The sequence below is a fragment of the Myxocyprinus asiaticus genome, chromosome 14 (genome assembly GCF_019703515.2).
Source record: "Myxocyprinus asiaticus isolate MX2 ecotype Aquarium Trade chromosome 14, UBuf_Myxa_2, whole genome shotgun sequence".
Classification (NCBI taxonomy): Eukaryota; Metazoa; Chordata; class Actinopteri; order Cypriniformes; family Catostomidae; genus Myxocyprinus; species Myxocyprinus asiaticus.
This window is the reverse complement of record NC_059357.1, coordinates 24438951-24466494: the sequence shown is the minus strand read 5'-3', so window position 1 is coordinate 24466494 and position 27544 is coordinate 24438951. Positions and strand designations below refer to the sequence as shown.

At 37.6% G+C, this 27544-nt stretch overlaps 1 protein-coding gene across 3 annotated transcripts in view; it reads left to right on the top strand.

The window, feature by feature from the left end:
• LOC127451319 (septin-9-like) overlaps positions 1 to 27544 on the top strand; it is a 148488-nt gene that overhangs the window by 9434 nt on the left and 111510 nt on the right. The window contains exon 2 of one of the 3 annotated variants that reach the window (XM_051715906.1): positions 196 to 267. In XM_051715906.1, the coding sequence (XP_051571866.1) occupies positions 196 to 267 (72 nt within the window). Of the gene's footprint in view, positions 1 to 195; positions 268 to 15480; positions 16140 to 25368; positions 25655 to 27544 lie in introns of those variants that run through there. The other 2 variants (XM_051715908.1, XM_051715907.1) reach the window with 2 other exon arrangements.

The window sequence follows — 27544 nt, the reverse complement described above, 5'->3', positions numbered from 1 at the left end:
TTACACACATGCAGCCCATAATGTTGAGTGGGCAGAGCTTCATTACTCTGATGTCTGTTCCAAACACATCTGCTTTCCTCTACTCCATTTCTTCTGGAGACCGTGTCCTTTGTCTAGTCTTCTCTTTCCTTCATCCTAGAAGCACTGATCAAATAATTCCAATATGTGTTTCTATTATGTCTTCCGTGTTGACAGGCATCGCTAGGTCCACCAGTGGCAAGCTGAGGAGGCCAGAGAGAGCAGATCCAACAAGTCCTACCGGTACTGGTAAGTGTTCACATTTACACACAGGTTTACTGTTGTTTATGAGTATGCTACACACGGTATTATAGATCAGTGGCTGTAATCTGGTTTTGTTTCAGGACCTGGATTATACATTGGACATCAAGTAGCGACTCGACACAGTACCAAAATTATTTACCATACAGCATTAGCAAAATTATACTTAAAATGCAACACTGATATTTATTAACGTTACCATTCATTTTTTTAAATGAAAATGGACAATATTGGTTTCTAAACCTCTCTTAAATTTCGTCTCTTGCGTTTCATAATCTTGCCAGTCAATAATTCACAGCACAAAACCAGTTGTGGTCATCACAAACCATGCTTTTCACATTTTAATTTACATAATGAGGGCATGTCACACAACCTGTCCATGTTGGCATCTGTTTTTGGCTAGCTTCGATCAAGCAACATGTTTAACAACTAAACACCATAGAGTTTGATTAGAAACAGCCTTTGATATTGAAAGCGTTTTCTCTTCCTTTTTAAAAATTGAGCCCATTTATCCTAACCATGCACAGTTATATGATTAGCAATGTTTGGTAAGTAACTCTCGAGTAATTCATTAAAAAATGACTACTTTCCTAAAAAATTTACATTTTACATTACATAATTCATGTTTTAAATGTATTCTCCATAAATAATACTATTTTAGAAATAAGTGTAATCCAGTTAATGTACTTTAAAGTAATTATTTTCCTTGAAACTTCCTTGAAACTTCCTTGAAAGTCTGTAACTGTAATCTGATTACAAGAATTTACTTTAAAAAAGAGTTTTTACAAAAAAAGTAATTTGAATACAGTAACTTATCTTTGTAATCAGATTACACTTAACACTGTTGATTAGTTGCTGTGCGGAGGAGGGGGGAGTGGCCGGGCCGTGATGATGCACGCCTGGCGCTGAGTCACCTAATCAGCGGGAGACAGAGATAATTGGGAGCCGGAGACGCCAGTGTGTGTGAGAGAGAGAGAGAGAGAGAGAGAGAGAGAGAGACAGAGTTATGTTTGTGTGTGTGTCTTTTATGTAATTTGTATCATTAAAACTTTATGTTGACTGCTCAGCTGGGTCCCAGCTTCCTCCTTTCCCAACCAAACAGATGTCTTTTTTATTTGGTGCCGAAATCCGGGAAGGAGGAAGAGAACGCTGTCCTGGAGAACTCGCCGCTGTGGTCCGTCAGGAGACGGAGGAGCCATTGCCATCCACCAGGGGACAGAGGGGTCACTACCATCTGCCAGGAGGTGGAGGAACCACTGCCATCCAACAGGAAGCAGAGGAGCCATTACCAGCCGCCAGGGGACGGAGGACCCACTGCCATCTGCCGGGTCGCGGAGGAAGCACTGCTGTCCGCCAGGGGGTGGAGCGGCTGAGGACCAGTGGACGGCGTGTTCAGGACTGGCAAGCCAGTTTTTCTCTCTCTCCTCTCTCTGTCTCTCCCACTGATTAGGTGACTCAGCGCCAGCCGTGCACCCTCACGGCCTGGCCACGCCCTCCTCCTCGTCACAGTTGCATTTTGCATTGTTTTTCCCCTTTTGTCCACGACCCCATCAGAACAGACCTTTGTTTCATTTTTGGGTCCTAGCCAACCAGTTAAGAGACACTGCATTAGATGAATCATACTGGCCAGTGTAAATGACACTTCCCTAAAGTTTTTTTTGTAAAACTTAGACCACAAAATCACAAAGAAGAACAGCACAGTTGTTGCATCCGTTGTTTATGTTTTGGAAACATTCTCTCGCAGTGGACAAAGCGAAAGATTTCTGATGTTTGAGTGTCATTGTACATATGTGGTTGTGGTGTGTATTCACACCTTGAGCAAATGTGTGTATGTGTGCATGTGTATATGACAGTGGTGATATCTCACCGCTGAAGCATCCTCTCACAGCAGGAAGCGCTGACTGCTTTTGCAATGTCAGCATGTCTGCATATGGGGGCTGGTTGCAGATCCAAAGATCTGCTTGAGCTCTACAAACAACACATCCTATACACATAAACACATGCTCACAAATAAAATCAAGAATTTTATTTAAAACAAATGTGTGTTGTCCAAGTGGTCATATATTTTAAACCTCAGATTTACTCTTTAAACATAAAACTAACTTTTCCAAGCTGTTTGTGTGTGTGTGTGTGTGTGTGTGAGTGTGTGTGTGTGTGTGTGTGTGTGTGTGTGTGTGTGTGTGTGTGTGTGTGTGTATTTGTGAGTATGTATAGTACTGTGCAAAAGTTTTAGGCACTTGTGAAACATTTTGCATTGTAAGATGTCTTCAAAAATAATTCCATAAATAGTTTTCATTTATCAATTATTGTCATGCAAATTCCAGTAAACATAAAAAAAGCTAAATCAATATTTGATGTGACCACCTTTGCCTTCAAAACAGCACCAATTCTCCTAGGTACTCCTGGACACAGTTTTTCTTGGTTGTTGGCAGATATTCTTAGAGAATTTGCCACAGTTCTTCTATCTGTTTAGGCTGTCTCAATTGTTTCTATCTCTTCATTTAATCCCAGACTGACTTGATGTTCAGTAGGGGGTCTGTGGGGGGCATGCTATCTGTTGTAGGGCTCCCTGTTCTTCTATTCTAATCTATTCTATTTACAAAAGTAATGTCTGGGAGTCTAAAATTTATATTTCATATTGACACACTAAAGCTGAAGATATACATAACTATCTGAAGATAAATGTTTTTGTAAAACATCTTATGTGCCTAAGACTTTTGCACAGTACTAAATGTGGTCTAGGTAAGGTATGTGTTTGCACCTGTGTGCTTGTGGTTCTCTGTGTGTGCATCAGCCAGGACACAATCAAACAAAATTGTCAGTAACAACAATTTTGTAAAAATATAGCTTTTTTTGCTTAAATGAGAATTTTAAAAGTATTGTTGCTGCTGAATAAGCAATTGATAAACACAGAATTAACGTATTATACATTTTGACCTACGACTCCACCCTTCTGTTAGCTTTGAAGGATTATGAGTTGATTCGACCAACTGTTAACACTTAGATTGTCTCAGGCAAGGAGGTCTATAATAAACTGTGACACAGCAGACAATTAAAAAGTTTATTTCATGATATTAAGAGCCCTCTAAAAAAGTCTGTGCTAAAATGCACTGGTAACACATCTGCCATAATATAATGATTTTTTTTTTGTGATTTGTATGTTGCTTCCAAAACGTCTTATTTCATCAAAATACATGGCTACTTTTGAATGACTGTCAATGGAGAGAGATGCTTGGAAGTAAAAGAACCGAGGATGCTATTTGCACTAAGTGAAAATTGTATTAGATATTATTCATACAAAGTGTAAATAGAAGTAATATGATGTTGAACTAAGGGTAAATTGTCTGAGCAATAGTGGGCAGAGTTAGTGAAGGCTATTTTCACTTAGTGTAATAGACATTGTGCTTATAAGGTGTAGTTACAGCATTTACCAGCAAGGGCTAATTGAACTATGCTAGCCAAACCTCGACCTCTTGATTTCAGGCATGAGGTTTCTTTTACAATAATTTTAAGAATATGCATTAGTTGAACTGGTCATTGACTTACAGTGTTTTCTCTGGAATATGTACACATTTTCTGGCTTTATGTTATGAATTAAATGGACATGAGTTGTTGGTTGCACTTGCACAGTACATCCTGGTACCAAACAGCGCCACTCTGTCTGAATGATTTCGTAGAACAGGAGATATTCTTCTAATGTGTGTGTGTGACACACATTGTTTTGAACAAGTTTGACTGTGATCGAAATCTATTATTTCATAACACTCATTTACAATCACTGCAAATAGAATCCATACATGTGTATATTCTCAGGGTTTCCAACTTTGGCCACCTGGTTGGAGTGAGATTTCGATGACATGGGCTGAATCAATCATACACGCATTATTTGTATTAGTGGGCCTACAACTTGAATTTGTAACATCAAACAACTAATCAAACCCTACAATGAAAATAATGATCAGTTTGTGTGCACAAAATACACACATACACTTGAGTCAAAAATGGTCTTCAGTGGTTGTTAACTCAAGTTGGTTGATTACATAATTGCAGTTATTTATAACCTAATTGTATGTTTACATTGGACATATTGGAGTTATTTTGATGGAACATTTGAATTGACAAGGATTTATTTATTTATTTTAAGGTGCAATGGGAAATCAAACTATTCTATTCTTTGCCATTCAAACTACTTAAGCTGCACTATGTAAGTAGCTTTGGTTAAAAATGAACAAATTGCCATTACAGACTGAGTACATAAACAATCAGTGTTCAAAACAGTGTCCTTACCTTACCCCGATTCACTGTGGTTAGCCTTTAAAAATGATTTGTAATTTGAGCTGTCCAGTTCGATCTGGTGCGAAATTGCTGGCTTATGACATTCATCCTTGCATTATGACGTCATGTCCGCACACACAGGAATGAAATACCAGCTGTCTCATGTTCCGGCTGGAGAAACTATCTACGCTGTTCAGCTCAGTTCAGTAACACTCACACAGTTCAGGACAGCATCATTGCAGTCTAGATGGATGTTTATCTGTTATCCATTTGGCGAAGTTGTTTACCTGCTATAATGCTTGGATATGTTTTCTGGTAGGGTTGTTGAAGCTTATATTGCTTGTCATGCTTGTAAGAATTGAACATTACTTGTGTGTTAACCGATCGTGATGTATCTACGTTGTCCAGTGAAGTTACTGTGACATGTTTAATATGTATGACTTCTGAAATTGACATCTTGTAATTGTTATATTGCATATTTAAGCATATTATTTTTAAAGTATTTTTTATCCCCATCATTATTGTTTTATGTTTTTAGATCACAGTGTTATTGTGTGCATTGCATAGACACGCAATTGTAGTAACTGAGGCTGGATAATATAGTATAAAAATAATAAAGTCTTTTATTGAACTCGTATCAGCCTTATCACGAGTTTAACCTCTTAAATTGAAAATTGCAGTACAATTCAAACATTAATAGTAGATAAAACACTTGAATAATCATATTAAATATATTGGTAGTGGCTGAGGAAAGTTCCCTGTTCTCTATTTTAAAGTGCTTTGAGTGTAGTGTCAGAAAAGAAATTTAAGTGTCAAATTCATTCAAATATGTAAATAAGAGTGTTGTTTATCTTCATCAAAGCAAGTAATACTTCCGTTTCAAATGTTTAATCGTATAACATAATATCAACATGAAAATAGCACATTATGACTCCAGCTCCAGTCATGATCACACATAGGCGATGTCCAGGAAAGCTCAAATTGGGAGATTCATCCGCCAGAAGAGCAGTGCCAATACACGACTAACCTAATGTATTCTTATGCAAATTGCTTGCAATTTTAAGTTTCAACCTCAGATGTCGCTAGAGAGCACAGTTACGTAGTGCAGCTTTAATTTAATTAGCCTTTTATTTCTATAGGCTAGTTATAATGTTCTGATTGTACACATGAGTACACCACTCATAGTTGGGACTCTGCTTCTAGTGAAAAGTTTGTTTTTATTTCATCAGGCTTAAAGATTTATTATGTCAATCATGGCCATGGATATCAAACATCATTAGAACAGGACAAAATCTTTGTCCATAATTCATGTAGGTCCAAACTTTAAACCTCCTCTTTCACTGTACTTGCCCTGGTCAAAGTTTACCATAGTTCTTTCATGGTTTAACAGTGGCATTTAATAAGGTCATCCTCATTAACATGTTTACACCAGCTAGTCATTCTAAAAAATAAACTAGTATTTGTTGTAAAAAAATATAAAATAAAAAAATTAAATAGTCTACACAGTTAAACACAGTTGTAAAAAGTTTAATAGATTAATAGGTAGACCTTAATAGATTTCATATGAAACTATAACATTTCTTTTACAATACCAATTACTGTAACTACAGTAAAAACAGTGTCCTCTTTTCCTCATCAGTAAGCACACTGATAATAATGTCGAGGCTGTCTAGCCATTTACGAGGTTCCTAAATTGGGGTTTAAAGTAGAATATTGTGAGGACACTTGCATGAAACAAGAAGTGCGTTTCAGCTGGGATGCACATTTGATATTCGAATGTGAGATGAATGTAACTAAATTTGCTTTGGCGGCCTGAAATTCCAAGCCCTATGCTGACGGAAAAAAATTATGTTGTCTTGTCATTTGGTGTGATATTTTCTTGGGTAGAGTGAGAGCGTGAGACAGACAGGGGCGGGTTTACGATTTCTGAGGCCCCAAACAACCGACCAACCCAGGGCCCCATTTAGAAAATGTTGCTTAAAAAAATTACATAAAATTGATTTTAAATCATAATTTTAAATTCATCCTAACAGCCGTTGTGGCCAAGTACATTCAAAATATTTAAAGAAATAAAATTCTAGTTCAAGATAATTAATGCATGTTTTCCATTTTTTTCGACAATACAGTGATAAAAAAAAAAAAAAAAAGAAGCAATATTTACCTACATGTATTTTTACAAAACACATTTTAATGAACAGGGTGTGCAAAACCTATGACTTCACTCACTAACATTTTGGATTTCAGTTGTTATTTATTAGGGGTTCAAGCGCTTAGCGCTGAAACCCTGTTGTAATTGTTACAATTTTTATTATTATTATTATTAAGGGTTCAAGTGCTTAGCGCTGAAATCCTATTGTAATTGTTAGATTATTATTATTATTATTATTATTATTATTAGGGGTTCAAGCGCTTAGCGCTGAAACCCTATTGTAATTATTAAGATTTTTATTATTATTATTATTATTATTATTATTATTATTATTATTATTATTAGGGGTTCAAGTGCTTAGCGCTGAAACCCTATTGTAATTATTAAGATTTTTATTATTATTATTATTATTATTATTATTAATATTAGGGGTTCAAGTGCTTAGCGCTGAAACCTTATTGTAATTGTTAAGATTTTTATTATTATTAGGGGTTCAAGTGCTTAGCGCTGAAACCTTATTGTAATTGTTAAGATTTTTATTATTATTAGGGGTTCAAGCACTTAACGCTGAAACCCTATTGTAATTGTTAAGATTTTTATTATTATTAGGGGGTTCAAGCACTTAACGCTGAAACCCTGTTGTAATTGTTAAGATTTTTATTATTTTTAAGGGTTCAAGCGCTTAGCGCTGAAACCCTATTGTAATTGTTAAGATTTTTTAGGGGTTCAGGCGCTTAGCACTGAAACCCTATTGTAATTGTTAAGATTTTTATTATTATTAGGGGGTGCAAGCACTTAACGCTGAAACCCTATTGTAATTGTTAAGATTTTTATTATTAGGGGTTCAAGTGCTTAGCGCTGAAACCCTATTGTAATTGTTAAGATTTTTATTATTATTATTATTATTATTATTATTATTATTATTATTCTGCCATAAAACTGATCGGGCAGAGCAAACCGTAAGGTCTAGAGACTTGAAACTTTGTCAGATGGTAGTGGTATTGCTCGCTACTCAGAAACACGGACTCGGACAAATCGGTCAATAGGGGGGCGCTACAGCGATCAAAAACGCGAAACTGCTCATAACTCTTAGACCGTTTGTCATAGATTCGAGTGCTTTATACCATTGGAATCCTTTGCTCAAACCAAACAAAACGTGTATCTCCGATTTCATTTCCACCTATAATAATTTTCCGCCGTCTTGGATGTTTCATAAAACCTACTTTTGCGAACTAGTCCTAGGTTTTTCTTCCAATCGGGACCAAACCAGTGCCAAACGATTCTATCTCAATATCAAAAGTTATCAAAAACAGTTTGAACTTTCGACTCGAGCTAGCTATGTTATGCGAAAACATCGGAAGTAGTAGTGACCAATTTTACGTAAATGGCTTTAACTCTTGAAGGAAATTAGATATCTTCACCAAACTCGGTATGTTTATGTAAGAGGTCAATCTTTGGTCGCCCAGAAATGTTGGCATGGTTTTGCCACATGGTGACGCTATAATACCAAAAAAAACTTGAAATTGGCTGTAACTATGCAACCATTAATCCTACTGACTTCAAAATTTGCACACATTGTCTTTGTCTCAGCTGCCATCATTGTCTATATGGACATTCACGTATGTTGAAAAACATGGCCGCAATCGGCCAATCAAATTTCAGCAGCTATTACACAAAATTAACAATGACCGATCGGAATTAAACTTAGTGGACCTATTTGACTCTTAGTCTGAGAGGGTTGTGCAAAGTTTTTAAAAAATCGCCCACTATGTGGTGCTATCACGATTTATTTAGGTGTTAATGGTTGTATATAATGCAGTGTTGTGAAAAAACACAAGAAATATACATCACCTGATAGCTCTTCTCATTCTAAACAACTTTGCCTCAAGAATGGTGTCTGTCAAACCATTCGGTAAATATTTCAGATAATATTAAAAACCTACTTTTGCAAACTAGTCCTAGGTTTTTCGCCCGATCGGAAGCAAACCAGTGCAGAAATATTCTCTGGAGTCTGATTATCAGTAATTATCAAAAAAAGTTGAAATTTTGACACAGTCGCTAAGGGGTGCCAAAAAGTTAGAAAAGGCCATTTTTACTAAAATGACTATAACGCCGGAAAGAAATTATATATTATAAGATATTATATATTAGAAGATATTTTCACCAAACTCGGTACACATGTGTATGAGCTCAATCTGAGGTCACAGTAAAAAAAACGAGAGTCAGGCAACTTGGTGGCACTATAATAGGAAAAAAAACATGAAAACAGCCCTAACTACGCAACCATTAGTCTGATTGAGTTGAAAATCGGCATGCAGTGTCTTTATCCAAGGTGCCATGACTGTCTATGAGGACACTGGTGTATCTCTAAAAACATGGCCACCATCGGCCAATGAATTTGAGCACCTATTAGACAAGGTTAACGGAAGTCGATCGGCACAAAACTCGGTGGGCCTGTTCGACTCCTGGCCCTAGAGGTCTGTGAGAAATCTGAAAGAAATCGGCCAATGGATGGCGCTAATGAGTTTTACGCCTCTGTAATCATGTGGTGTTTCACACATACACACGATGGCTGTGTCCCAGTTCAAAGGCTGCATCCTTTGAAGAACTCGGACTTCAAAGGCCATGCCTTCGAAGGCCGCGAAGGTTGTACTGAGCATTGTTAATTGGGACAGTCTAGCCTACGGAGGACTGTTCTTGTCACAACTCAGTACTTACGTTTAAAAGTGTACTTCGGCAATTGGTCTCAAAAAAATCCTGTCGTCACAGGTGCGCAATGAATTCTGGGGTAGGCAAGGCCGCGAAGGAGCCATCTGTTGTATCCTTTATTTCACGGGAAACAAAGGCCGCGTTTGGAAGCCGCATTTGAAGGAGCCTGCGAATTGGGACAGCCTTTGTCGCGCAGCAGTGATGTGCCTTCGAATGCGACCTTTGAAGGAGGCAGCCTCTGAATTGGGATGCAGCTATAATTCATATAATTTGTTAGATCTCCTCATACTGAACAACTTTGCTTCAAGAATCACTGCAGTTATTCAAATTGTTCATTAAATATTCACGATTATGTAAAAAACCTACTTTTGTGAACTAGTCCTAGGTTTTCGCTCAACCTCAATAAAACCAATGCAGTACAATTCTCTGGACTCTCTAGGTCAATAATTACCAACAAATTTTTTTTTTAACTTTACCCTTTGGGTAACTATAACAGTGTCATTTAGAAAATGGGCATGGTCAAGTATACAAATAAGCCCATAATTCCTAAACAAAAACTCAGTACTTCACGAAATTAGGAGAGCACATGCGACATATGATTCTAAACAAGCATGCAGACTTTTATGGAGATCGGATCATAGGTGGTGCTATGAGCTTTAAAAAGCTTTAAAAACCATGTATTTCCTTAGTAAATTGCCTGTATTGGCTGTAAATGGTCTATTCCATCTATGATCTAGGTGGTTACATGCTTGCTAAATAAAACATAATACCTTTTTACGCATGTGCTTAAAGGCCTTAAACCGCTTGAACCCCGTTAATCGCTGCTCGCAGCTATATTTATTATTATAACCCAACAATTATTCATTGTTGTCCAGTTTTTCATTATAATACAGTATGATACAGTATTATTATTATTATTACTTTGAGGATTTGTTGTACACAATAGTAATATATTTCTGTCTTATTTACTTTCACCTGGAGTTTATATTCTAATGCTGCAGTGTATTGTTCATCATGTTGCTAAAGGCTGTATATTATGTAAGCATCATAGGCAACATTTGTAACTGTAACAGTAAACATACAAGGCATGGCGGCCAATCAGCACACTAGAGCAGAAGGGGGAAAAAAAACATTGCCGTTTATCAAGCGCTGAAGCTTTGCTTGGTGCAGAAAAATCTGGAATAATGTTAAACATTTTAACAGTCACCTCTTTGTAACCTGAACTTCTTCAGAACGTTAAATATGTGTGACACCTGCGCTAAAAACAATGTAGGCACAGCACAACGAGTGAAACAGAACGCGGGTGTCTCGAAATGCATTTTTGAGACCTGAAGTTCTTTTTAACTTGACACAGTGTCTAAAAATGTGCCGGTGCTCTGTGAGAAACTGAAGAAACAGTGAGACGTAGTGCAGCAGTCAAGGATGTTCATCCAGCACGTGTTTACATAGGAAAACAATGGAAAAACATAGCAGACACACGTAAAAACGCATTTGGTGTGAACAGCCCCTAACTCTTGGGTGAAACAAGTTCAGAAGTCCTGTATATTTTTTCAGAAATTACAATCCCGAACCCAAAGTCCTACTTGAAAAACTGACCTGAACCCGGCAGACATCTAACATGATCCGCTGACAACAGCGTATTCGCACATGTACCCAGAACATCATGTCACCCCTCAAACAGTTTTTGCAGGGCTTTCCTACCCTAGCATCCCCCCCCCCCCCCGACATCCGGGGCCCCACGCAGTTGCGTGGTTTGCGTGGTGGTTAAAACCGCTACTGGAGACAGAGCCTGAAAGCATGTGTCTCACATCAAATGCGTGAGAGTTGGCAGCCCTGATATTCTTTAATATTCTTCTTTTTTATTTTTCTGTTTATTTTATACATTTCTATTAATTTACTTTTTATTATACTATTTGTTGGCTCGCTATACTTTTAGCCTCATTTTATTTGTGCTTTAAGCTTATCAGGCTTAGTGATAATTTTTGGTCTCATTCCTGACTTTTGTTGGTAGTCATCAGTTTTGAGGAAGCTATTTTGAAACTGTAGTTTGACAAACTACAAGCCACTCATAATTTCAAGTAGTTAAGCTACAGTTAAGCTACCCTTGTGAAAAATAGTTTGCTACACTACAAGTTACTATCAAAAAGTAGCTAGCCATATTGAAACTACGTATAATGAGGCTTTTTTATTTACAATGTTACTATCAAACCAATCATAATAACAAAAATAATCATCATCGTCATAATTAAAACAGAAATAGACATTTGATATAGTTAAGCAATAAGGCATGAGAGGCAGTGCTATATTTTAAATAGTCAGGTTGAAGGGCCTGCAACCCCTTCAGCCGTGACTATATTCATAATATGGCACAGCTTCGAGTGTCTTATTGCTTTTATAAAACGGTCACCACAAAATAAAAATATTAAGGACACAAAATTCATTAAAATTTTATTTTTTGTAAGTAAAATCATTAAATGCCATCCTTCCACCAGAAAATATAGTCCCTGGCAGTAAACAACGTTGCTAGGCAACAAGAATACCTGTCAACTATGGGTGCTGCAGAGTGATACAAATAGAAGTTCAGTAAAGAGTTCAGAGCTGTGCTTTATCATGAATAAATCAATACAGTAAGCTAGTTAATCAGTTTATCAAATTATGACTAGCATTACTCACCTGTATGTGTGTGCTTAAATTTGTGCTTGAAGTCTTCAAAGCAGACATTTTAATCTTTGGCTTGCATAGATTACATACAAAGGTGTAACCTTTACTGTTCGATTTTTTAAGAGACATGAATAAGGCCATGGGTAATTGGTTTCTCCATCTTCTGATTCTGCCACCATCTCTTGCTCTTTGTTGGATATTAAGGATTGGAGTGCCTGACTTGAAATACTTCCAATCATCACTTTTTTTAGGATAGTCGCATAATAATACATGCCATAATAAATTATTTATTTTACCAGTAAATTTATTTATTTAACATGAAAATAATAGTTAGTATATGCCAAGAAATTGAGAAAATGTGTTATCAAATAGTTATGCATGATAGATATTTCTCACGCACAGATAATGAGAAACAAACTAAACATATTCATAACAGAAAATAAATCCCTCAAAAAGCAATAATAACTTACTGAATTATTTTATTTGAAAAAAGTACATGTAAATATGCTGTTGTGTTGTCTGTTAACAACAAAGTGTCTGAAGTATTCTTTGTTTCATAGAAATGAATGGTGTTCTTTATCCTTTTTGCTCCTGTACGTCTTGTAAAAGTAAACAAACTGAGGCTGGTCGCTTTACATAACCACCATTGAGTCTTTTCTTATCCAAGTGAGCCGTAATAAGCTGCTTGATTTAACAGTACTGTATATGCCAGTAATGCACTATTTTAGTTTGTGGTCTGTCGTTGATAAGAGGAAGAAGAAAGTGTACAGCTAATGCAAATGTGCGTTTTTGGGTTGATTGACAGGTGAATTCTGTATCTAATAGGTGACTGGATCTTTTACTTGTAAGGCAGGACTTCCTTTCTAAATCTGTTGATCGCTGGGCATTCCAATTTCTCCCATTCATTTTAATAGAAGTGGCCCATCTCTGCTAAATAGTCTACTCTAAATAGAGTTACTGTCAAACTACTGAAAAAATTCGTTAAGTTAGGGTTAGTAGTGTCGCTACTTGTAGTTAGTTGCTCCCCAACACTGGTAATCATAATAGTCACAGGGCTGTAACCACAATATACATTGAGGAGTACAAGTCCCCACCAATAATCAGATATGGCCAGATTGTCCCCACAATAATTGATATCTTTGTTGCTATTCTGCTGCAGTCCATAATGCACCACTGCCTAATTGTCATTATGTTGTTGTAGGAATAACACAATAGTTTAAAAAAGTGTAATTTTTTTACCGTGCTCAGTAGTCAAACACCACTCGTCAATGTCATTTGAAATAGCCAATCAAATTGATGAAGGCAGGACTCAAGTTTAAGAAGGTAAATGGGAACCTTGTGGATTATTTATATTCCATCGGTACGTATCAGCAGTTTAGGTTAAGAGTGTCAGTGTCATGTAAGATTTCAGTATATAACTAAACATGCAATGTTTGCCCACTGTGTTATGATTAAAATGTTGTACCAACCGACAGTAATTTCCAAGGGTGCAAACTATATTTCTATGTGATTCATATGTAATTCATAATTGTGAATGTGAAAACATTAATGGAGTAGTTTTCAGCATATCAGGCTCAAGATAAAGAATGAATGTGGTAATCTGGCAGGCTTTGCAGTAGCTTTTTAGAACATTAACTTGACATTGTGTAAGAAAATGTTCCATAAAATACAAAGTAGAGCATTATCACCCACAAATTAGAACTAGAACATGGTAAGACCTGTGACTTGTAACTTTAGGTTTTGGCAAGGACAGTGTCATATATTCTTAATGCAAATATTATTAGGTAATAATTTACAATCAATTTAAGATTTTCTAAATAATTTATTTATGTCTTTAATTAATTCTAAATTTTGTACATCATCTCCTAGAGTCTTCTTTTATAAGAGCCCATTTTATTTTGAGTATGTCCTTGTCAGGTCTGTGCTCAAAAAATAAGCCACCAGTTAGAGTAGTTCACCTAAAAATGGAGAATTTACTTTTACTCAATCATTTACTCACCTTTTTTCAATATGAACTTTTTGAATACTTCCATAAAATATGTTTTTGTATGGAAAAGAATAGCATTAGGATTCTTGCTAATCATTGCTAATTTGCTTTCCTGCATTATATGTTGCCATTGCTACTTAAAGATTAGATGTGTAATTTCAGTGCTACAAGTAGCACTGTAACTGCATAAATAAAGATTTATCAATGATTTTCAAACAGGTTTCCCAAACACAATTTCCCGGGGGGGGGGGGGTCAGGAATTGGCTGGTTAGCTGGTCTCTGTTAGCACCTACTGGTAGATGCTGGAACTACAGTCTGTGATGGCAAAAAGCATGTTTCTCCATTGATAGCCATTCAAAAGCAACCGTGTGTGTCTGACAAAATAATTATTTCATTACATTATTATAGTACTTAGAGTTTTAGAGTATAGTAGAGTTTTACCTTGCTTGCAGTAGTTTGTCATAATTTTCTTGACATTATATATAATTTTTATTCTTTTAGTAATTCTTCTGTCTTCTGGAATGCCTGTATTATTCCCATAAAGTAGAGGATCTGTTCTCTGAAAAAAATTTTTAAAAAAAATCCAAATATCCATTCAGTCCATTCCATTCTCTCTCAGAATTCTATAAAATTTATGCATTTCTTTCAATAACAAAGAACTGATTATGCCAGAACATAATATAGGAGTGGCAGCTGTTTGATGGTCCAGTCTTAGTTTAAAGAACTTTATTGTCAATAACAAATTAATCTCATCTTTCACTTGCTACGAATGGATGGCCTTTGCTGTCTATAAGGTGAGTCTCCTGTATTAGTGCAATATCTACAGTACTTTTAGGTTATTCAAAATACTGTATGTTTTTATTCTTTTAAAAACAGATGAATCCTCTGATGTCGAAAGATACAAGGGTGATATCAGCCATTTGAGACCATTTTGAAATCTGTGGATGAGGCTGTGCTTAGGATCATCATTTGGTGTTTAATAAGATGTGTAGCATATCAAGGGAAGTAATGACAAATATATGGGCAAGAACAGTAAGTAATGAATCAAAACTGTATACAACAAATATATGAATGCAGTCTCACTCTAAATCTTGCTCCAAATGCTTCACGTGCTTCTGTGAATGTGCAGTGCTTGCTTATCCTGTGCCTGCTACAGCACATTTGTTTACAATGATGAATGACAGAGGAGGCCAGGTTACTGAGTTTGTCCTTACAAACTCACCAGAGTGTGTTTGACATCTTGACCAAAGTGTATATTTCAAGTATTTGGGCTCCACTCCCAGCTTCCTGAATGCCAAACAACCCTGGACCCCCCCCCAAAAGGATAAGCCAAAGGTCATTCCCACTTCCTGAACAAAGACACACTATCGTCACTCCAGACACTTTCAGACAGAGGTCTGCATTTTCTCTCATTGAGCAACACAAAGGAAAACTAAAAGAATGTGCATATGGCTTGGACATACTTGAAATTCAGAGAGGCTGTGTATAAAAATGTTCGTTAGTGCTCAGATATTTGTTTTCATTCGCATTTGTGTGATGTAGATCATGTCTATCTTCTCAACGCTTTTCTTGTGATCGCACAACGCTCCCCCAGTAGAAGAAAATCAGAGGGAAGTCCAGGATTCCTCAAGCCACTGAGAGGAGATATTTTAGGAAGAAACTCTTATATCACATGGCCTTGTGTTTTCATCTCACACACAATGCTGCCTCAGTGTCAGAGGACAGAGGGAGATAACGAGAGACTGAGAAAGCAGAAACAAAAAGTGAGGACAACAAAAGCAAAAGATCAGAAAAGCTCCATATGATCAGCACATGGGTATGCCGTAACTCTGCATCCGCTCATTATTATGGCACACGGAAGACATTAAACCAAGAAGACTGGAGTAGAGTTAAGGAGAGAGGCAGACAGAAAGGGAGGGAGAAGCCAAAGGAGAGTTATGAAAAGCAAACTAGGAGGAGAAAGTGAGTTAGTGAGCAGGGAGAGAAAGGGGAAGTCCAAATAAAACATTTGGAGGAGAGAGCAGCTACATGTTGGAGAGGAGGGTGTGCACTTAGCCATGGAGGGGGACAAAATTGCAGGTAAGAGACCGGCTTGTCGCCAAACACACTCTTCGCTTCGAAACGCTTCCCAACAGGATTTTTTTCCTTTCCACAGCTTCGTAAGAAAGCCATTGATTCCCACTCCGGTGTTGCTTTAGCTGGGATCTGGATTGCTTGGTGTGACAAAAACGTCTGTGGAGTTTATTGGGACTTGAGAAAATAAGAGTGAGGTGCTATTATTCGCTCGTCACACTTGTTTGGTTTTTAAAATAGGATTCATATAGTTTCTTTTGGGTTTTTGACCTTTTAAAGAAAGCTTTTATGCTGTACTACTTTTGTCCCTGGTGGTGCTGGCGGTGCAAGCTAATGTCGGTTTTGTAAGATTTTCCATTGACAGGGCTGAATTTTCCATAGGCTTTGACTGGAAGAGGGAACCCACTCATCAGGCTGTGACAACATCTAATAAAGAGTGCTGTGTGTGTGGATAAAATGCTCTTTAGATGCTGTGTCAGTGCTGTGGTGTTGTCAGCGCTGTAAGCACACAAGCTTTTTGTAAATGTGCTGGAGACTCTGAGGGTTTCAAAGGGTTCTAGATAATAACAGCACTGTGCTTTCGCTTTAAAAAAGAGATATGAATACAGCATAATAGGGACCTTTATGCTTTATCTGAGTTGACACACCTGGTGCCCTGACTGAGAGGCAATGCCAGGATAAATACGTAAAGAATGACCCTAATGCTGCCTCTGTGTATCTCCATGATCTCACAGCAAAAGATCCCAGATTAGTTCTGAGATAGTTAGCCATTAGTCCAGGTGGGTTTATAATGGATTTTGCAGGAATTTGGTCAGAGAGAAGCATGTGAAAGCAATGGAAGAGAGCAGTGTAGTAGAATATAGGAGAGCTCTTATAAAATGTATTGTGGAGATACTACATTCAGTGTGATACTGAATGATTATTATGTTAATTTACCATGGCATGTACATGGCACTCCTACTGTAACAACATCAAAGAACACTATTTCTATTATTACGGTAAAAAATAAAAATACTATGGTTCATGTCCAAAAAAGAAAACATGGCACGACCATGGTATTTTTTAAGTGTTTTTTATTTTTTTAATATATTATTTTTTATTAGTAGTACTAGTAGGGGAAAGTTGCAGAGCTGAAAACTAAACAGAGCTGAATTCATTAAGTGCACTAAATCATGGCTGTTTAGAAGAATGGATGGATTGAAAGAGAGAGGAAGTGGTGAATAAGAGAAATGATGTAAGGCTTTATTTAGGGTGAATATGGCAGCTTTATAAATGAAAGTCCTGCCTTACAGTTAAAAGAACCAATCACACCTGTCAGTTTTCATCGAGAATGTATATGCACATTAGCCAGACAAGCCTGAAATTTTTTTTGATTTGTGTGATCTGAGCTGAAGAAACACAATTTATGCATTGTTGTATTTTTAAAATATGCTGTATGATCATCTTGACCAAGCGTTTTAGAGATTTTGGGCTTTCCACATTCAAGTAGATTGGAGCTGTACTTGTATGCTGCTTGTATCCATAGAAAATTGCTCCCTGGTGGCATTATGAACATGGCCGCTGAGTGACCTGACTTTCCTTAAAGGAACTTTGATTTAATTTGACGCAAAATAAACAGTGCTGTGAGGGATACAAGTACAGTCCATTCAAATGGCTTTACTTTCTTAAGGTCTTGGGTGACATCTTATTTTTACAACCAAAGTTACTTTGAGTGACTTTGTACACAACAATGTACATAGCGTTACAGACCCAGATAGCACACGTGCATTTTCGAGATGTCTGTTTTAGATCTTTTCATCTGGAAAGCATCACAATCTAATTAACATCCGCTAAACATCTTAAAAAGATCAAATTTACAAACATTCTAAATCATAAACGTCTCAAAGAAATGTTCTGAATGTATTATTGTCATCTGAAACATACTTCTTACAGACGAATTGCTGATGAGCAAACAATATATAAATACGTCTAAGACCACCAAGTTTTTTGAGCCAATCTCAATCGAATCGTAAAATGCATATGATTAATAACTCTGGAGTCGCAGGAAAATGCCATGATAATGCTGTTTGGCTGATGGCACAAGACCACGCACAGTCCCAAGGGACTATCCTGAGCTGTGATGTAAAAGGCGGCAGACGGAAAAATATAAGTCCATTTTTAACTCTTATAAGAATTCTTAAAAAAAATAAAATAATTAATTTTAATTATTAATAAATTAATAAATTAAATTATAATTAATAAATTTAATCATACACTTCTTGTGAATGAGCTGTTGATTGATGTAGCCAGATGGTTAATTACAGCATCTACCAGCATGGGCTAGCTAGTCCATGCTAACTAGTCAACTGTGCATTCGGAAAGCACTGACAACAACCTTGAAACAGCATAGCTTCTGGGCAATATTTACACCTACTTTTGTATTTAATGTGGATTTGATTTGATTTGTAACTGCCATAACTGTTATGATTGAGAATCTAAATCAGCTGACAAAATGGGCAGGATGCAGTGCATTTTTATTAGAAAAGGTATGCCCGGATAAAAAAGCCCCTGGAAATCAGTTCCAGGGGTGAAAATATTGCTCTTTAATACAAAAGTTTATTTCTGAATCTGGACCTTACACATACTATTACTTTCTAATCTTACCTCACCTAACAGACACAGAAACACACACTGAATGAGAGTTAACTCCCTCACATACAGTACTGAGTGTCAGGGACCCTAAACAGAGTTCTGTGGCTGGAGAGTGTTATGGGGTCCCAAGAGATGACGCCAGTGCAGATAGGCTGATGTTCTGGGGCCGTGTGTAAACATGCAGCTGCTGAGGGCGTAGGGGAAGGTCCTAAATTAAGAGTACTACAGACAATTTATACACATCTGGAGAATTAGCAACACAATGTAATGTAGGTCACATGCTACTTAAAAGTCCCACCCAAAGAGAAGGTAATACTTAAGTAATTATTTGCATTTTCGCATGTCAGGGATATCTTATGTTTTGGTTACAGAACCTTCAGGGAGAGTTGTGCTCTCTGTGGTATGTCAGTGTGAAGTGAGTATTGGCAGTGTTCTTTATGCTCTTCATAACAGAACCTGTGAGATCTCATCCTCTGAAAAATCATGCCAGTGTTAATTATCTCATTTCAGTTTTTACATGCAAGAGTTGGTGCTAAAGCTGTTTCTGCACATTTTGTGTTATAGTGACATCTAGTGGTTGTAATGCGATTTGAACAGTTAGTTTACCCAAAAAGGAAAATTATGTCATAATTTACTCACCCTCATGTTGTTCCAAACCTGTTTGACTTTCTCTCTTTAGTGAAACACAAAAGGAGATGTTGCAAAATGTTTGCTTCAGTTACCATTCACTTTTATTATCTGGGAAAATGATGCAATGAAAGTGAAGGGTGACTGAAGCTAACATAATGTCTAACATCTTCTTTTGTGTTCCAAGGCAGAAAGAAAGTCATAAGGGTTTGGAACATGATGATAGAACTATTTCTTTAAGTTAAATGAATGGCAACTTCTGGGTTTTGAGTGTAGGACTGGATGTGTATGCATGTTGTGTATAGAGTTGTATGTCACTGATGACAGTTGCTGGTTGTAAGAGTCAATTATAAATTAATTAAGATAAAGACAAGAGGACATATCTTTAGTTTTTGTTAAAATTCATTCTTCGTATATTAATGTGCAGAGACAACTATAAGTTGGTAGATTAACTTCCCAAAGAGTGTAAACATTGTTCTGTTTTGCTAACATGTTCATTTGAGCAGACATGTAACACTTCAAACACAACCAATGATGTGAGATTTGGGTTGACCAAACAGTGGTTGGAGAGTTTTGGAAACATGTTTGAAAATAATCATTATTTTTACAATTCTGCTCTGTGTCGCTGGTGGCACAGAAATTATACACTTCATCTCTAAGAACTCAGACAAAAAACTAGGTCAGCACTTTATTTGACCTTTGTGCATTAGCATAATCTTTCAGAAGGTGTGAAGAAACGAGAAGGTTATAGTCTGGAACAGATCAAATGTGTTAAATGCAGCAAAGAGTACTACACTCTTGTTGGTAGCTAAAAGCAATGTCAAATTATCAAAATATTTCATTAACAAGCATGCAAGAGTATGGGGGAAGTGTAAAAGTTGTGAATGACAGGTATTATGCGGAAATTCTGTGGAATTCTACAGAGCTTTACTGTATGTGGAATTATCCAGGTGCAGATTATAGTGTGGGTTTTATAGTTACTGTGTTATTAACACAGATCAGTATGTAATATTCTCATACCATACATACAGCTTGTATAAACTAGTAAAAATCATAAAGAAACGAATGAAGTTATTTTTTTATAGTAAAGCAATATCACACGAGCAAAAGCTGTGCTGATAGATGGACAACACAACATGATTGTTATATTGCTTTTATACAACAGTTCAACAAACAAATAGATACATAAGTAGGGAAAAAGGAAGGATTGTCCCAAAAACATTCTTGTGTATGGAACTACTTTCTTTCAGGATCCGCCGTTGCTTGTTTGAAAGATGCGCCCAAGTCTCCATTACTAATTTGAAAACCACACTTTAGAACTACTAACGACAGCTTGGGCTGTTTCTAACAAGTTATTGGAGAAACAAGGATATGTGTGTGTTTGTGTATGAGAGAGAGAGAGAGAGAGAGATTTTGACCATGTGATTACCTGCGTCTGTTGCGGTGATGAACAGTAATGCTACAGCTGTTATTTTAACTCTATTCCTCAGCTGTAGTGTGGTAGTAATCCACTCCAGTCATGGAGTGATGCTGCCATTTGTGCTATCGGAATTATCCTACAAGTATTTTACATTCAAGTGTTTTGTTGTCGGCAAGAAAACATGAAAGACGCCAAATTCATTCTTGTATATGTCTTGGGGAACTCTCATTTTGACACCGACACAGAAAGCATTCTCTCCTCCATCATGTTGAAAGTTTATGTCTTCTCCCAACTCGAAAACTTGGGTATCAGGTAGAAGCCCTGAGCGTTTGATTACTCTGTTTGTTGTGACTCTTCACTGTGGTCGGCAATAATGCTCAAGCTGTCATTTTAACTCTATTTCTCAGCTATAGTGTTGTAGTAATCTGAACGATCATGAGTGAGGGACAATTCTGGATGACTTCAAAGAAACTCACGCACTGACTGATGACACACAGTTTGTCAACTTCAGCCCAACTTGCTCATAGCACACACAAGACGTTCTTTTGTCACCACCTGCTGGCTCAAATCTTTATTTTCACAAAGAGAAATTAAAATTAACACATCTAGCTGCTCTTTCGCATTAGTTTGGGATGCCACAAACACAAGCGGTGTGATACAAACAGTAAAGCATGTGAGCTTGGAACGCCTCTCGTCATATACAATTGTGCTCAAAAGTTTGCATACCCTTGGAGAATTGGTAATATATGTACCATTTTTAAAGAAAACATGAGTGAGCAGGCAAAACACATTTCTTTTATTTCTTATTGGATTCATATTCAACTGTAGGTTATAACAGAATGGCACAATCATAAAACAAAACATGGCAACAAAGAAAAAAATGAATTGACCCCTGTTCAAAAGTCTGCATACCCTTAGTTCTTAATACTGTGTATTGCCCCTTTTAGCATCAATGACAGCGTGCAGTCTTTTGTAATAGTTGTCTATGAGGCCCCAAATTCTTGCAGGTGGTATAGCTGCCCATTCGTCTTGGCAAAATGCCTCCAGGTCATGCAAAGTCTTTGGTCATCTTGCATGAACCACACGTTTGAGATCTCTCCAGAGTGGCTCGATGATATTAAGGTCAGGAGACTGTGATGGCCACTCCAGAACCTTCACCTTTTTCTGCTGTAACCACTGGAGGGTCAACTTGGCCTTGTGCTTAGAGTCATTGTCGTGCTGGAAAGTCCAAGAGCTTCCCATGTGCAGCTTTCGTGCAGAAGAATGCAAATTGTCTGCCAGTATTTTCAGATAATATGCTGCATTCACCTTGCCATCAATTTTCACAAGATTCCCCATGCCTTTAGTGCTCACACACCCCCAAAACATCAGTGAGCCACCACCATGCTTCACAGTGGGGATGGTATTCTTTCCACTATAGGCCTTGTTGACCCCTCTCCAAACATAGCGCTTATGGTTGTGACCATAAAGCTCTATTTTGGTCTCATCACTCCAAATTACAGTGTGCCAGAAGCTGTGAGGCATGTCAAGGTGTTGTCGGGCATATTGTAACTGGGCTTTTTTGTGGCATTGGCACAGTAAAGGCTTCTTTCTGGCAACTCGACCATGCAGCTCATTTTTGTTCAAGTATCGTGGTATTGTGCTCCTTGAAACAACCACACCATTTTTTCCAGAGGTTACCTGTGGGTTTTTCTTTGTATCCCGAACAATTCTTCTGGCAGTTGTGGCTGAAATCTTTCTTGGTCTACCTGACCTTGGCTTGGTATCAAGAGATCCCCGAATTTTCCACTTCTTAATAAGTGATTGAACAGTACTGACTGGCATTTTCAAGGCTTTGGATGTCTTTTTTATATCCTTTTCCATCTTTATAAAGTTCCATTACCTTGTTACGCAGGTCTTTTGACAGTTCTTTTCTGCTCCCCATGGCTCAGTATCTAGCCTGCTCAGTGCATCCACGTGAGAGCTAACAAACTCATTGACTATTTATACACAGACATTAATTGCAATTTTAAAAGCCACAGGTGTGGGAAATTAAACTTTAATTGCCATTTAAACCTGTGTGTGTCACCTTGTGTGTCTGTAACAAGGCCAAACATTCAAGGGTATGTAACTTTTGATCAGGGCCATTTGGGTGATTTCTGTTTCCATTATGATTTGAAAAGGAGCCAAACAACTACGTGATAATAAATGGCTTCATATGATCACTATCCTTAAATAAAAGACAGGTTTTTTTGCATGATCAGTCATATTTTCAAAATCAATGCCAAAATTTCAAAATTTCTGCCAGGGTATGCAAACTTTTGAGCACAACTGTAAGGTTCGAGGACCGGAACTGTTGCATAATTAATCACAGTCTTGCTAACTTTTGAATACTCTCTCAGTTTATACTCTGATAACTGACTCTCTTTTACTCCTCCCCTCCCGGATTTGTAAAGTGTGTATATGGATTTGTGTGTTTGCATGTCTGCATGCAAAGGGTCTGGTGTTTGCATTAGACATGCCCGGAGAGCTGTAAAATCTGCTTTATGATTAGTCACATACAGCTTGAATGTCATGTTTTTGTATGCTCTGGCCTATGACACTTTAACCGTCATTGCAAGATGTAACCCCTCTATCTCCAACATCACTGACAACATTTACATGCACTTAAGAAGATGGTTTATTCCAGTTTTTACAGAAAGCGGCATTGTTTTTCTTATGCCACTTAAGGTAATTAAGAGAAAGCATTTTACACACCTGGGTTTCACATGGAGAATGCTGCTTAATGTGGTCATGTAAACACATAAGCAGCATTCTGATGAGTGTTTAAAGAGTGCGCATGTGTGTGCATATTATGAAGCCCAACAACAAGTCAACACAGCTGAAAGAATTCAACATTTCTGGGAGTACAGTGGGAAAAGCATATACACTATAAACTATGCCGATTTATACACACCAATGTAAAATATCGACTGTCCCTCACGTTCGTGTATATGGGCTTGTTCACTGGGGGAATTTCAGAGTCTAACGTAAGAGGGAAAACCCAATATTGCAGCGCAGTTCTGCTGCAGGTTGCGATGGAAAGTTATGAAAACAAACACAGCAACAACTCTGGAATATCTGGAAATAAACTGAAGCAACAGAGAATAAAGTAGCAAAGTCTACCTTGGATGCCATGTTTGTTATTTATACAAGTTTTGCAGGGAAATTACGTTGCCATGGATAAAGCTGCTTTCTCACCAAGCCATTTATATATGGGGGTAAAGAGTATGCCTCTAATACAGTACATATAAACCGGAATGCTGCTTTCTCACAATAAGCCGCTTTCTGGTGTCCAAGTAAGCATAGTCACTGTCCAAGTCTACAGCAAAGCCAACCATTTTATAGTGCGTCCCAGCAGTCATGGTGCTAAGGATTTCAGGACCATGGGGTGCATGGTGCATGGGACGGGGATTTCATACCATTCTGAAAAGACCAGCATATCATGCTGGCGTGCTGGTGTCCCCACCAGGCTTTTTAAAAGGAAAAATAAAAATGGTCATTTTTTACTCACCCTCATGTCGTTCCAAACCTGTGTGACTTTCTTACATTGGAACACAAAACAAGATGTTAGGTAGAATGTTAGCCTCAGTCACCATTCACTTTCATTTAATCTTCCACACAATTAAAATGACTGGAGACTGTGGCTAACCATCTGTCTAACAGTCAGTCAATACAGGTTTGAAACAACATGAGAATGAGTACTTGATGACAGAATTATGGGTGAACAGTATATTGCCATTCTGGTCTGCCAGCTAGACCAACACCAAACCAGCATAAATCAGCCTGTAACAGTGTGAACATGAATACTGGTTTAAGCTATTTTTTTTCCTTCAGCTAAGTAGAGAGGGAGATTTCCTTCTGGGAAATGGTAAAAACCCAACAAACCAGTCGAACGGCACCTTATCTGCAGTTAGCAGATCAAATTTGTATAAGTGCTATAACCAGCTACTCAACTCTGCAGCTAAACAGTTCTTTTCTGACTGCACAAAAAGAACATCTGGAGTGGTCTTATGAAAGTGTGCACTGGTGGTTCTGGAGGAGGTGTGGGCAGAGACAGAGCTCTGATAGAGTCTGGGCTGGAGATGAGGTCACTGATTTATGACGCCCCTCTTCTATAAGGGCCGCATGGTGGCCTCAGGCAATAGATGTGCTTAAATTCAGGAAACTACTGGGGAAGCCGCAAATGAAGACATGCTCTCCTCAGGGATTCTGATTAAATATGTACTGCTGCTGAGAACTGAGCAGTCTCGGTGTGGAGCCTACAATTTCTTGCATAGACCACTTCTTCAGGGGTGTTCACACACATCCGCACAATATGAATAATCTAAAAAAACAATAAAAGTAGTTACCTTATCTTTTCTATGATTGCAAAAGAACTCCTGTTTCGATGTGTGTATGAGAGAGAATAATTCAGGTTAAAAGCTGAACAACTCAGAGAGTCAGAGAGGGAGGAGGGAGGGAAGGAGTCAGAGGGAGAGAGTGAAAGAGAGAGAGAGAGAGAGAGAGAGCAGGGGTGGGGTGGGGGGTTGTCATCGCTTTCTCATTCTGAGGTCTGCTACATTTAGAGAGCTGGAGGAAGTAGGAAAAACTAAGTTGGTCCTTTTAAGAAAGTTGTGGGCTTGGATCTGAGGACTGCTCCGATCGCTTTCTTTTTTTCCCCCATTACCTCCTAATTTGGGATTTGTTTGGGAGCTGGGGAGCGCAGAGTCTGTGAGAGTTTTGCCTTGCTGGGAAAGGTTGCTCTGATCCCTCAGATTCATCTTCAAAATGTCCGATTCCACTGTCAATGCGCATTTGGAAGGAATTATCTTGGACTTTGAAGGTTAGTGTTTATTTTTAATGCATTCTATAAAGTTTCTCTGTCCTCATACTCTTTCAGTATTGCTGAAGAGCTTACTTTAAAAAGTAGGTGTTACATACAGTATAGTAAAATTGTCATGCATTGATTTGATTAATTGGAAATGGTTTTTATAACTTTTTAATGCTGTTTTAAAGCATGATTGGTCAGTATGGAACGACGTTATTGTCATTTACTGTCTTTCAGCTGTCTGTTTTTATACAGATGTGTGTGCTGGGTTTGTGTCATACAGGTCATGTGGCCGTCTGGAGTGACTGTGTGTGTGTTTGTCGTACACAGTGGGTGCTATTGACTCTTTTCTCTGAGCTGTCCACACTAATGGCCATGCATGACAGGAAACATCCTCAGTGTCAAAATGAAATCAGCTTTAAAGCTAGCCATTTTTAATAGCCATTTTCAATAATTTTCTTTATATTAGTTTGGGGTGGGACTGTCTGTTTGGCTGACCAATGAAAGATATAGGGAGTGTTTGGGAGAACTGTTTGAAAACAGTCCTTCCCTGTGTTCCAAATCAGACTCCACAGGGCACGTTTCCGTAGGGTTCAACTGATGGACACTTCGCTGCCAAGTGGACCAGAACTGGACCGTACTACAAGTGTGTGAAGTTTAATGTATATTAAACCAGCTGCAACTGCACACTCTGGTTCTAAAAACATGTGACATCCCTTAATCTCCGTAGTTTATAAAAGCCTTTAATTATTTTAATGAACTTTTTAAAAACATTTTAAACCCTTGGCTTTTTGTTTGAAACTGGTTATATAAATATTGCATTTAACTGTAAATTCACTTAATCTGTTAATCTAATGAGAGAGTTAACATTAAGGAAGTATACACTACACCATGGCATTTTATTTAATAATTGAACATACAGTATACTGTAGATTGTTTACTGGCTAATATTTTTTATTAAAATAAAACACAAAAATGTTAATATAAAGTTTTCATTTCTTCATAAAATGCTAAATAAAATGTTTTTCTTCGGTTTGCATTATGTATAAAGATTATTCATTAAGTGCAAGTGATTTTCATTAGTGTCAGCCTTGTGTGATGGTAACAGTGGCTTCTTTATCATGGGAAGATGACGTGGAAGTGTATTCCGAATGACCAATATTTTTGAGCCCTCGAAGCTCTCACTCTGAAGGGTAAAGATTTCGAAGGGATTAGGGCATAGGGATGAGCCCTTCGGAATGGAACGCACCCATTATTTTTGCAATTCCTTTTGGTGATGCTAGTGGTGCAGAAATTACACACTTCAACTTTAAACAACAAAACATCAGCACACTAACCACCACAGCTATAAGGATAACACCTGGCTCTCCTCCTTTCCTCCTGCCCATCTCTCTGCCTTCCTTCTCCTCAAGCTTAAAGGAATAGTTCACCCAAAATTTAAAATTCTCTTATCATATACTCCCCATTAATGCCATTCCAGATGTGTATCTTTCTTCTGCTGAACACAAACAAAGATTTTTAGAAGAATTTCTCAGCTCTGTAGGTCCTCACAGTGCAAGTGAATGGTGACCAAAATTTTGAAGCTCCAAAAAGCACATAAAGGCAGCATAAAAAGAATCCATATGACTCCAGTGGTTTAATCCATGTCTTCAGAAGAGATATGATAGGTGTGAGTGAGAAAAAGATTAGTATTTAAGTCCTATATTACTACACATTCTCTTCCCTGCCCAGTAGGAGGCAATATGCACAGAAAAATAATGTGAATCGGCAAAAACAAAAGAAGAACGTAAACGTGAAAGTGGAGATTTGTAGTAAAAAAAAAGTACATAAATATTGATTTGTTTCTCACCCACACATATCATATAGCTTCTGAAGACATATATTTAACCACTGGAGTCTTATGGA